Source organism: Labrus mixtus, chromosome 1 (genome assembly GCF_963584025.1).
Source record: "Labrus mixtus chromosome 1, fLabMix1.1, whole genome shotgun sequence".
Classification (NCBI taxonomy): Eukaryota; Metazoa; Chordata; class Actinopteri; order Labriformes; family Labridae; genus Labrus; species Labrus mixtus.
In genome coordinates this window covers 12281770-12295630 of record NC_083612.1, presented here as the reverse complement: position 1 = coordinate 12295630, position 13861 = coordinate 12281770, and the positions used below count along the sequence as shown (strand labels likewise).

General features: G+C 38.5%; 1 protein-coding gene across 2 annotated transcripts in view; it reads left to right on the top strand.

Moving 5' to 3' along the window:
* The window catches only part of tspan4a (tetraspanin 4a), a 150500-nt gene that overhangs the window by 119420 nt on the left and 17219 nt on the right, over window positions 1-13861 (top strand). For both annotated transcript variants that reach the window (XM_061026180.1, XM_061065896.1), the window contains 2 exons: window positions 11081-11182; window positions 13240-13371. In XM_061026180.1, coding sequence (XP_060882163.1) covers window positions 11081-11182; window positions 13240-13371 — 234 coding nt within the window. The remainder of the gene's footprint in view (window positions 1-11080; window positions 11183-13239; window positions 13372-13861) is intronic.

Here is a 13861-nt window from a genome sequence, read left to right as displayed (position 1 = left end):
GTGATTAAAAAAATGAATGCATTAATTTCAGACCTTAATTTATTGCGATTAACTAGATAACAGCTTACAGCCCTGATTACAACACATTAGTACATTTAAAAAGTAGGTCATGTGTAAACTTTTTAACCACTTACACAGTTATTGGTAACTTCCTAGTTAGTGTATGAGACCGATGTAAGGAGGCTGTAGCTCTCCAAGCAGGCTGCCCGGGTTTGAATCCAACCTGTGGCTCCTTTTACACATGTCATCACCAACTCTCTCTCTCTCTCTCTCTCTCTCGCTCTGATTTCAGACTCTATCCACTGTCCTATCTCTACAACAAAGGCACATAAAGTCATGTCTTGAATTATTCAAACAGAACATGTTGTTTTTGGTAATGTTCTGTTGAAAGTCACATATCATATTTCACACACTAAACCGTATAGTTAATGGTAAATGTGGGCTGGACATGTTGGGTTGTAACCGGGCATTAAAAGGTTTAAAACTTTACTCCCATATCCAGTGACTTTCAGTGGAATCCCAAACATACTTCACATAAAGCTGACAGACTTCTGCTCAGTAGGAGTTGGACAGCCAGGTGTGTTGTTCTCTTCATTCCTTTGTTTCTCCAGCTTCAAAGGTTTTTATTTTATTTTTTATCTGTTTCAAGATATCTTTTAGATCTCCACTTGTTCCTGGTTTGTTCAATTTCTGTATGAGTGTCTTTGGGGTTACAGATTGAAAAAGATTTGATGTGAACATCAAAGTAAGGTAACATAGCTGAGCTGAGTCACCTATCAGACCTTTGTCTTCTTTCTGTTTCTGGTGGATCCGGTACGACAGCCCCAGTCGAGGGATTTAAGTTTTATACTTGAAATCCAAAGAGGGCTTATGGCAGAGGTTAAAAACCATCTCACAGGAATGTCAAACATGTTAAATCACAGGTGACCACAACAGACAGAACAGGCCATTGATACTGACAGTCCCAGAGATTGACTAGTAGCTGAAAAATCTAAATGGATGTAGAGTTTGAATGTGTGGGCTGTTGGGTAATAGTGGTTTAGGAGTTATTACCAGATGGAAATTAGCATTGGCAAATTTGTCCAGCCTATTTCCTCCAATTCATATTTCTTTCAAAAAGTGTAATTATTCTGGAAAAGGACATCCACCATCACTGCGAATTGGAAGCTGAATCAGTTTCTTAAGAGCTGAAAGTTTTGGAGTACACAGGGCCTGAATTTGAGTATGGGTTTGCTGGAATCGAGCACCAAACATTAATTTCCTGCAAGTCCGGCTCTCATAATGTGGGACAATCCTCCATTAAATTGACCATGATGTTTACAATGCTTCTGTATTTCACTCAGCAAACATTGGCATGGTTGAGTACAGGACAGAGATGCTGCATCAAAATAAAAGACTTCAGCCTGTATCATTCACAGCTCACTTTTTCTCCCTCTCCTCAGCACACACATACACATGCATTTGGGGGGGGGGGGGGGGTGTGTGCCATGAATTGCGGAGGCGACTGTCTGACAACGGAGTGTTACCCAAACAAATTATGACTGGGCGGCCCGCCAAGATACATTTACAGCTGCCCAAGTGTAGTTCATTCATTTAAGCATTTCTATTTTCTTTACCTGCATAAGATCCCCATCGGCGATCGATACACCAGTGGACAATCTTCCCTCGCTCTGTACTCCTCGCAGACGTGTTGCCAGTGGCAGCTGACACTGACAGCTGATGCTCTGCATCCTGCACTGTTTGGATTGCTTTGATACACTACACGTTATTACACGAGGCTCGTCCACAAGCGGATCACAACAAAAGTCATGAAGAGGAAGTGATGAAGAGCTATGGGCAGGCTGAACCCGTAAACAGATTTTATGAGCGGTTATTTAGGAAATTTTAGGCCTACTGCAGCTGACTGAAGTTCAGACAATAGAAACAAGGGACCTCTGGTCACATGCATTAACATAATGAGCTTCTGATGGTCTTGTTTGCATTTGTAGTTCACATGGAGGCACAAGCTTAATTTTCAGTCCGTTTGGTAACCTGAAAAAAAAAAACTCCCAGTTTTGTAAGTTTCTGAATTAAATCTATTAAATTTAATCAAAATTTTTGATTAAATCAAGACCAGATGAACATCATATTCACACATTTTAGCTGTCACCGAGACCATAACATACTGTCTGTTCTCCCATGAGCCTCCATTGATGAATAAATGGTTGAATCACAGAGATATAAGTACAGCAATTACATGTATTACATAATGTACTTGATACTATTGTAAAGAGTTGGATTTTCCTAATTTCTCGTAATTTCAACACACTTTATACAACAGTTTTAAAGTGACTGATGTAAAAAAAACATTCACACAAATCTTATATTTTCTTTCTGTATTTTTGTGTTTCATTCTGTTTACGTAAGAATGTTCTTTTGTGCATTGTGTACAACATATTTCATGTGATAAATTCTATCACAGACTTTTCAGGTTTCAACTAACTCAAACTTAAACCGATCTAGTGATATTAGATGCTAAGAGCTGCTGCTATTACTGACGTAGTATAAAAAACAATAAAGTCTGCTTGGGGTGTTGTTTGGGGGCAAAAGAGGATGCAGACAAGGTGGAACTGACTTTGTTTTTAGCCGCAGGCAAAAGCTTGTAAGACTTTTTCAGTCCTGCATCAAAATATTTTTTGGTGCTTCAACATCAGGAACAGGCCATGAAAAGACAAAATAAACTTAAATTAAGTCAAACCACAGTGGGAGCTGAAAAAAAAAAGCTCTGATCTTGGTTTATTGTCCAACACCTCGTCTAAAATCCTTCAGCTCACTACCACCTTGATTAAAGTTGTTCAAGTATCATCTGTTATAGCCAAGATTCTGCTAGTCCACTGCATTCCCCCCTTTAGTGACATTGATTGTCCATTTGCATGGTTGGCCAAGTGTTAATCAGGAACCAATTAGAAGCAGAGGATTGGAAATTCTGATTGATTTGCCTTTGCTGGGATTGTAATTGATTATACCGAGAAAAGGACTAAGATTACTCATTTGAAGGGGAGTGTCTCAAAACTTAAATTATTTAGGTATGTTATTGCTTTGCCCCAGGACAGAATTAGAAGTCAGAGACAAAGGCATTGAATTTGTGACTGAATGGCGCCATTCATTATCCAAGGAGCACAGCTGGATTTCACATCCCACTTGACAAATGTAAGGGTTAGTTCTTGAGTTTTAAGCTTTAGGAGAGTTCTCTAAGTTCACAGGTATTGACCGATCCCTCCTGAGGCACAGGAATAACATGTGGACTCTTCAGAAGGATGGCATGTCCCCATAACTCCTTTTCGAATAGCAGTGCAGAGCTTCTGAGGATTTGAGCCAAGCAGGAGTAAAGGGCAGCCAGTCAGACTGGAGTATAATGTGTCTGCAGTGGAGATTATGCCTTTAAAAAACTTTGACTTTGGTCAAAATTGGGCATGAGTCTGGGGAAAGTAATCTGGGCTCCCTCGGAGGAAGGATAAAACGAAAGTATTTGACGAAACCAGCCCTTTCCAATAAGCATGGCCGCCCTATGTGAGGAAGGCAGGAACCCTGTAAAACATTAAAGTTCATTCACAAAATACAGAGACGCCTGGGTGACCAAATTACACACATTTAAAACGAAGCATGTATCAAACATTTTGATACAACCTTGATTTGCCTGTGCAGAGCCTCATAGTGATGAACTTCAGACGTCAATGCTGCAATTTGAGCTATGAATCAATAATGTTAGATCCTCTTTTTTTAGAATCGCTGGCGTCATTGTAGGACTTGAAGTAGGGCATGTTCTATGCAGTTTGGCATCTTGTCGGGAAATAGTCCAAAAGTTCAAAAGAATATCTTAAATCTTTTTTTGCTTTTTTGTGAGACTGTTCTTTTTACTGTATCTCCGATTCAGCCTTCCTCATTCATTTACGACACAGGAAATGGATCTCCACTGTTTTGAGGAAAGGAAGAAAATTGAGCCATTTTTCCGCTCATTATTTCTCTTCCTCTGGAATCACTTTCTGGTGTTTCTTTCAAACAAGATGTCCTGCGCTGTCACAGATCTTTTTCTTTGCCTACTATACACTGTCAGCACTATCTAAAGCCCACGAGTCATACATTATAACCACTTCATCTACCCCACCGTGTATTTGCTTTTACATATTCTACCCTTCATTGCCTTATGGCTCGTCCTCTCCCTCTATTCCCCCGTTTACATTTTCCTGAAACCAACTCTTCCCTACCTTCATCTCTCGTCTCCTTATAAAACCCACATCTCTCTGTCTCGCCTCTCCTCTCCATATACATCTCTTATCTCTCCTTGTATCCCTGCCATATAAATAATTGATGGCCCATCTTTGACTCGACTGGTGTAGTTAAAGGGCGACCAAAGTCCCGAGGACAACATCAATAGTGAGTTAAAAGTACAGCTGAGGCTTACGCAGAGTCTGCTTGACGCACTTTCACGGGAGTCACTCTTTACTAATGACCTACTTAGATTCTAAATAAAAGTATTCTTTTTCTTTTTTATTTGACAACTTCAGAAGACTTTGGGCTTTATGCAGACCTTGCAAATGGGACTTAAGGGTTCCCTATGCTGGATTCTTACATCACTTTGTAGATAGCTTGCTGGCTGCCGAGAGTCAGTATTGAGACATCATGCAGCGGTGTCTCCAGCATGAGTCTGTTTTGAAAGCAGATCGGCACTTCTTTATTGTTGCACCCAGTGTCATTTGTCATTCATAATTCTCTTTTATCTCCGTCTCGTTGAGGCATCCAAACTATGATGTAATTATGTTTGCAGCTCCCAATACAACATCTAATTTTGACTGAGCAATGTGATTGGCAGAGAGGAAGCCCACCTGTGATGTTATGCAGCAAACAACCGGCTGTGCAAGAAGTGGAATGATTACTGTGATACACATGAACTTGGCTCAAAATGACTTTGGAGAACATAAAAGCTCCACTTACTAAGAGTTTTGACAACACTGCATCAAAGTACTCAAAGAAAGGTTCATTCAAATTAAAAGACTTAGAGGGAAATATCCCATCAGGAGGCCTTTTAGCTTCTTTTAGCTCATCGTTTCAGTGCAACAGCACGTCTACCGTATGGTTCAATCTCACAGCTCTTATCAACCCTTTTCCAGCAGCAACAAATAGTTTTTTTAGGAGATAATCTCTAATTATATGCCACCTGCTGACCATCCAACACAAAGGTAAACAATCGTCTAAAAACATCTAGCAGCTAAAATCAGAAATCTTTTCCTGAAGAGTTGGTTGTGGTGGGGAAAGTAATGCAAATTATTTACAGATATTCTATTCATGAAGTCTATTATATTACTTTTGGCTAAAAGTTTTTATATTTATTGAGGAGACTCTCAACAGACCACTAGATTTAAAAGCATAGCACATCATACTTGGAAAACCTCCAGCTGTGGTTGTAGCTAGTTTGGTAAATCTGTGAGCTCATGTTTATTTTCATAAATATGGTCCACCTCTGGTTCCGACAGATTTCCCATTAATTATTTCAGATTGGGCAGGATTTATATGAAGACTGAGAAGACTAGCAGAGTACACGTGTTTTTGTAAACAACTAGAGGGCTGCATCTGAATCTGGGAAAAGTATTAAAGGGAGCAGAATGTATGTCATGTTATTGAAACAATTCATTTTAAATCAATTCTTCAATGGCAAAGGTCTGAGTATTATGTTGAACTGGAGGCAATATAAAATGGATCTTAGAACCAGCTACATATCCTTGGAGCCTATAACTTCATCACACATGCTCTGATTGGTTGTAGCTTCCAGGGGCAAATGGTCTGCACTTGTTAACATCCCATGGGGAACTGCAAGTGCTTTTGTGAACTGGTATTACCATGAAAAGGTAGGTCCCAGCATAAGAGGGAAAAGCAAGGCCATTCATCTGACAAGGAAGCATTGAATTTATCTTGATCAATGTGAAAGAATGGGAAATGCACAGCAAGAAACCAAATTAATCCAAACATGTTTCAATCTGCATTTTTTTACCAAATACTTCATCACATCAGGTTTTAAAACAGCAGCAGTACAATAAAGGTACTTTACTTTTGAAGAGGTTAAACGTTTTTTCTTTGATTGTCTTTGTTGCACATGGCAACAGCTACAGGCCAAATAATAATAATAATAATAATAATAATAATAATAATAAAATAATAATAATAATAATAATAAAATAATAAGAGTTCAGAAGTTCATGATAGTGTGTAATTGAATCATAAATGGCATTGTAGGGAAATGACAAGGCTGCTGAATAAGCCAGGAACATTTGTTTGTAAAGTCCATCTCAAGCTGTCATGTTTCTCTGTTCTCTTTTTTGAGGGAGAAAAAAAAAATCAATGCAGGGATACAAGTCTCATACTGGCATTCTGGGATTTAATATTACATCACCACACCCCCATAAAATTGTGCCTGACAGTTTTATTGAGCACATTTTCACAGTGTTGTTATTTTGAGTGAAAATATTAAGCTGGCAATGTTTTTTTTTTTTTTGCATTAAATATGTTCCATTGTTAAATCGCATTTATAAGAACATAAGCAAAAACAACAGACAGTTTTGTGATATGACTTAGGAGAAATTGGTTTGTATTTGTTTTTCAGTCTTGTTTCTTGAATACTTCAATACCAATATTTATTCTCAATGTGACTTTGTTGTCTTTAGCTCTTTGCCTGGTTGATATCTTTTCAGTGGAATTAGTGTAAAGTGTGTATGCTAATGCAGTGTAATTAAATTAAACGGTGTATAAGCTGAACACAGTTTATATTGCCTCAGGATGTACAGCACATTTTACCCCAAAGCCACAAGTTTAACAAAACCGCCTCTCTCTACTATTTGGAACCGCAGGCATTTTAATGACCTTTAATGAAGGTTAAAAAAAAGGCCTTTAATATAACTACTGGCAGGTACACACAACCTTTAAGAACCGCAAGTCAAAGCAAACATAACACTTATTGACACATCTCAATTACTATTTTCTTCATATGATTTACAGGAAAGAAAGCGAAACAGCTAAAATAAGCAGTGACTTAAATGATGTTAAATCATCTGGCTTATAGGGGGATACAAAGTGTACTGTGCTCATCACATTGTGCGAACATCGAAAAGCTAATAACAGCCACTATTAAAACTCCTCATGTAAATATTAAATAATGGAGACTGGCCTCAAAAAAAACTGGATATCACACTCTAAGTAATCTATCTAACGTTTCATTAATATTACATATTCATAGTTATTCAACAACCTTTTTTGGCTGGAGAAACATTAGGGACCTGTGTCCACTGACAGCGCTTGTTTGAACTGGCAGTCCCAGCGACCTCAGCTTCATGGCACTTCTCTCAGGTGCTCATTGTTGCTAGGCTGAAAATGTAACTTCTGCTTCCAGAGTAGAAAGTAAGGTCGGTGTTAATAGCATTCTGTGTGCTTAATATTTTCCTTTATTCAAGATAATATCACCAAGAAAAGATGAAAACAATGTTAAGGAATCATGTCAAATGGCGTCAGCAGCAGCTCTTGACCTGGGAATGGTTCCCCTACCTGACAGTGAGGGTGTTATTACGCACCAAACATTCCAACTCTGTGCTTTACACAGACAGTGAGACATTATTGTCCTGTCTCGAGCAGTCTTTGTAAAAGGGCTTTTTTTGACAGTATTAAAGGATAGCAGGGAGCACAATATAGTTCAATCAGGAGAGACTTAATTGAGAATGAACAATTAAATATGCTCAACTATTGAAGCTGGGATATTTTTTCTAATCAAAGAGTTCATATCTGATCAACTATTTTGTGTTTTATTTATTGAATATTTTGAACTGAAATCAAAGCATCGCTTGAAATGAAAATGCCACATTTTAGTTTTAAAGTAGAAATTAACTTCTCTAAAACAGTAGAAAATAAATAACTTGCATTTGTTGCAAACAGTTTATCCGCAATGTTTACACCTGACATATTTTTGTTCGGTGTCGCCTTCCCTGAAGACAAAATGTGTCCAAACGACGGACATTGCTTCCATGTTGCGGATTAGACATGTCGTCACATGACTCTGCCCTGAAAATAATCAAAATAATCGACATGGGCAAGATTTCATCGATTAGAGGTTCTGAATGTCAGTTTAGATTAATTTCCCAGCCCTAGTGTGAGTCCTGTGTGAACCCAAAATACTGCAACAAGATTGCCCCAAAGAAAATGCAATAGGCCAAAGAGTCAAACTGTCACTGTCAAGTTCAATCCTAACCTCAATTAAGTGCATGACATCACTGTATACAAACTGTAGCTCAAGTGTATTATGCATTAAACCATTTACACATTTAAACATAACTATAGCATACTTTTTCAGCTAAAACAGGATTTTCTTTTGAACATACAGTAAGCAACTATTTTTGTGACTCTACCCAACCAAACCTTTCCTTTGCAGAATTTCAACTGCATATTTAATGTGTATATCGAAGACCAACATTTGTAACACGATTTGATTTCTGTCAAATTAAAGGCAGTAGTTGAGGGAACCATCTCTGGCATTGTATCAGACGCTAACAACCAAAGACTGATTTGTTCGGGTTGACGGACTTGTTGAAATTATAAATTGTGATGTATCCTGTGATGTTTTGTTTGTCAATGTAGAGAAATAAAAGATATACAACACTTAGTATTTCCTATAGCTTCTAGGTTGCAGAAGAAAGAGCTGAAGTTGACTATCTAAATATTTTTTAAATCCTTAATTAAAAAAAAAAAAATCAACGTTTGCTTGTTAGTCTTTTTCCTTTCTTCCCATAGCAAGCTCAGAGTTTGTTTTTTTAATAACCACCTCTAGCGGTCTTAAAATGGAATTGTGTGAAATCTTTGGCAGAACGTCTCTTGCATCAACACGTTGCGTCTATTTCGTAACATTTACTCTGGAGCAATGTTGTGTGTTTTCAAATCTGAGCGTAGTGGAGAACGTGATTCATCATCTGTTGCATTGCCTTCTTACACTCAAATGTCTCATGGAAATGTCTGATTACTGAGTGTAAGTGTTTTTGGAAGGCTTTGCAAGGTAACATGTTATCATGCTCTTCCCTTTGATGTATTTAATATATCAAGGATGCCCACTAAATGTATGCTGCAACCCAGCTTCAACATTTAAATGCTGTTTGGCAAAATTAAGGCCTTCATGCATTTGAAGTTTGAAGAGATTTAACAAGGTGTTTGGTGTCTGCAGCGCCTCACAGGCTAAAAGGCTGCAGTGTAGAAGAAAACCAAGGTCAGTGGAGATCAATGCGATTGATGTCAGATGGGATTGACCACCTAAATGTGTAAACAAGACTGAGCGGCCTCTGTTTGTGTGTGCGTGTTTGTGTCTGTGTTTGCATTAGCAGCAGGATCTCTGATTGTGTTGTTGATTTTAAAATGAATGTATTTTAGTTTTAGTAACAGCAAAGCTTTATCGTGTTTAAGCTTGTTTATCTCGGTGACTGTTTTCACACATTCTGTTTGTTATCTTTGATTCAAAGCTTGCAGGAAAAGCAGATTTTATTAAATGTTTTTTTTTTTATCTTGTTTGTTTAGGTTCACACTGCTGAACCACAGCCTCTAAACTAAACTGACAGGGATCTGTTTGCAGCGTGTCTATTGAACAACGGCTCAGTAACCTGCCATCTTGCAGTGTGATGTTTCTGTCTGAGCAAATCCAATTCTCTCCCTCTCTCTAACTTTAGCAAAGTTTCCATTGTTGGCCACAATTTACTAGTCTTATGTGGGAACACTTGAGTGCAAGCATCAGTAAAGACTGCAGTCTCTCTCAGTCCATTTACTTCTGCTATGCAGGGGAGTCAAGTATCAACATTCACTTTATTAAACCCATAAAATCTTGTGTTGGGACTGTCTCCGTTCTTAAGTGGTCCACAATGTCAGCAAAAAAAACTATGTAAACTATCAGTCCCACTCCAAACCATGCAAACTGTTGTCTGCTCTGAAAACACAGAATTTGAAAAAACTTTTAGATTTTATGTATAAATGCTTCATTCATTTTGCTGGAGTTTGGGCTCATCACAAAGACAGAGGACCTCACTGTATATACTTACACAGAAACCCCACAGCAGACGTGCAATGCATTCAAGAGCTAATCCTGTCCTCTCCGGTCAATGCACGTTTCCACTACACGCCCCCTGGCCCATCTCAGCAGCGTGTCAGAAGCAACACTCTGCTCTGCTCCACTAAACTATTTTCGACAGAGGCGCTACGATGTGGCAAAAAGCTGTAAGAGCAGATCAACCCGAACAGGAAGTCAAACACAGGAACACATAGAGGACTCAGCCCACACCATGGTGTGCACATCAATTGCAACTGTACATTGCAGTGTTTCCTACAGTAGACAATAAATGGATGAGCCCCTCAAATATATTTACCGTCCATTTTTACATATGTCCTGTTTTTATCCATACAAGATCACCATCTGTGATCAATAAACAAACAAACCATCTCCCTTCGCTCTGTACCTCGGTGTACTTGCAAATAGAGTCTGACACCTGCTCTGTGTGAGAGAGAGAGGTCGTTGAATACTTCCCTCCTGTAATTGCATTGATTGAGGGGCAACGTCTCATGTTAAATACAAAACATATGGTACAGCTGTTTGAATAGTGTTGTGCAGCTGGTTGCTGCTGATGTCATTCTGCACATCGTTGCGATTAGCTACGTCATTAACAAACCTCGTCCACATGCGGACCACCTGTTGGGAAGACGCAATATTGACCAAAACATTTGAAAACAACATTTGTATTATTGAGGCATCTTGGTAAAGCCTACTGCTGATGAGCATTGTCAAAAGATCAGACACATCGAGAAAGGCATAGAGAAGCGGTAGAATGAACCTGCCTGTGAGTGCTGAATTGCGCTGTAGGTTTCCTACAAAACAAATGGGAATACATATGGCTAGTAGTTGCCTCTTCAACTACTTCAAATTCCATTTGTTCTCATCTGCTGAAAATGGGAATAAGCAGGTGGAAATTGGAATTGCTAAATTATCTTATTTTCTCTTTCTGACACAACCATTTTTCCTGTCTTGTTATCTCAGATTGATCACTACGCACAGAGGGATCTGAAGAAGGGCCTCCAGCTGTTCGGCACAGAGGGCAACGTGGGTTTGACCAACGCCTGGATGATCGTACAAACTGATGTGAGATCACTGGAGGGGGTTGGAGGTTGTGTTTGCTAACATAAATCAAAAAAACAAAAAGCCTCTATCTCTCCAGTCACAGGTTTCTGAGGTCACAATGCCTTAAAAACACTCATCCAGCTGCGAGCATCACAGCCCATTCAATATTAACTCCAGTGCCATTTAGCAAGTCAACTCTTAGGAAATACCTTGTCACAAGCTGAGATACATGACGTTTTGACTGCATTATTCATCGTGACACTGCTTACTTTTGCTTCTGGCAAGCCTCCACCATTTGTACCACTGTGATCACATTAATATAACAGAAGGTAAACAAATGTTGAAAGGTCATTCGTTTTTACACTTCCACTTTTGTTGTGTAAAAGTTGAAAAAAAAAAAACTGCAATCCTTTTTGTTGTAAATAGGATCAAGACATTTAGAAGCAGGCTGGAAACATTAAATGATGGCAATCTGAAATGTTTGCACAGACAGTAACAAACACCCAAAGCTTTGAAAATACTGTGAGAGAGATTAATGCAAACATCATAGACTCTCTGAGGTAATCTTTGTTTCCAGCTCTCACTTTGATGTGCTTTATTCTTTGTAATATTTATATTTTTAAATTCCACTGTAAAGAGAACACAATGTGAGAAACCAAGATTTGGAATTAAGGATTGCAGAGGACGGATGCAGCTGCTGGTGAAGGCCTTAGAGAGACATCAAATGATAGATCGGAGACTTCAGGGCTCTCTGGACCTTTTTTATTTTTTTCACATCACAGATATCAGTGTTATGGCTTGTAGTTTTGTTCCATTAGCAAATGTGCAGTAAACGCTGAATGTTTGGCTCCAGTCTGTGTCTGCATGTATCTGTGTCTGGTGTCTGGGAGGCATATTGTGTTAGTGTGTGCCATTGTGTGTGTGCATGCGTTGACTAAAAAAGCATAAATTATGTCAGGGAACTGTATTGGTATGCAAATTACACATGCAGATGTGTTTGCAATGTTAAATTTGCATGTGTGGGTGTAAATGTGCAGGGATGCTTTTCTTTTAAAGGAACAAAGTGATTTTAAAGGGAAAATATGCCTGAATGAGGTTGAAAATATTGGTGCATGTGCAATACCCACTTGTTTGTGTTGTTTGAGTGTACTGCACTGTATTGTATGAGGCTCCATAAAGTTTGGTACTGAAGAAGAGCATTAAAAGGCAGCTCTTATTCTGTCACTGCTCTCACTCCCAAGCCTCCTTCATACATGCTGAGTCACTGAATCGATAATAAAGCAGATGTCCCTGGAGCAAAGTTCACCCTGAATATTATTAACGGCCGCTTATGTAATGGAGAAGAATTTACATACAAAAGAAGAGGTAGTAAAAAACCTCCACAAGGTGAAGAATGCTGCAACAATAAATCAGTTAGAGTCACTGACTGGTTGTTAACGTTCTGAGGCGATAACATTTGAATATTTCCACTCTATGCCGTTTTTATCAGTTCATTGACTTTAAAGCTTTGCCTGAAATGCTAGCTTGTTATTTAAATTCAGGTACATGTTCATAATGAATTGCAAACTTTATCCATTGTTTCAGAAGGTGAGGGAGTTTAGAATTATCACACAATCCCTGATTCTGTGCACGCTGTGGCGTCTGGCTGCATTAAACCTTTGTGGAATTAAAGTCGGCCGGACGAACAAAACAGCAGGGGCACTTTATCTTTTCCTGAAGTACACAGATGAATGGAATTGTGGGCAAAGACATGATTCCTTATCAAAAATCTATACCAATCACAAAGGGAGGAAGATGTGTTTAAAAAGAAGCTGCAGAGTTAGAAAATGAATTTAAGGCTTTGAAACAAATGGGAGTCGGATTAAACAAAAGCTCTGCAGCTCAATAACAGAAAGATAAAGTGGTTTCAACATTCAGCACAAATACATTATTTTGGCTGTTAGACCTTTTTTTTGGTAGGTACATAATTTAAGCTTTGAATACAGAGGGTGTTTATTTGATATGATGCATTAGCATGTTGGTGTGTTGTTAATAATAAAGGAAAAATTGCCTTTACTCTCTGGATTTTTCTGTTTCAGTTTCGATGCTGTGGAGTCACCAACCACACAGACTGGTTTGAAGTGTACAATGCCAGCCGTGTGCCGGACTCCTGCTGCCTGGAATACAGTGACAACTGTGGCCTAGACAACCCAGGAACATGGTGGACAGCGGTAAGATTTGGCATGAACGTTGAAGTTTACCTTTTGTGTTTATGAAGCATTATAAGTTGAACATTTTCAACAACAAAAGAAAACCTTCATAGTGAATATCAAATCACCTAAATATTCAACTCTTCACTGCAACACAAGAAAAATGCAGTTTACCTGCCACATGAATCCTAACACTCTTTCAGCATGATGTTATGTATGTAGAAAGATTCTTTGATTGCAGATTAATTCATGATACATTAGTGGGGAAAGCATATTGAGCAAGACTGTAAATAGAAGGGGACATATCCTACAGATTTCTAAAGTGAAGCAAATGCTGGAAAGCATTCTTCGTTCTGTTGCTAATGAGCTTATATTTACAGAACAGAATTATGTTTGTTTTGTAATATATGGTCCTAACTAAGGTTAAAAAGACTACATCATGATGAATCGGTTGCTCACATGCTTAACTTTTGCTTCTATACAGTTAATGGTTTTGAGACAACTCAGGGAA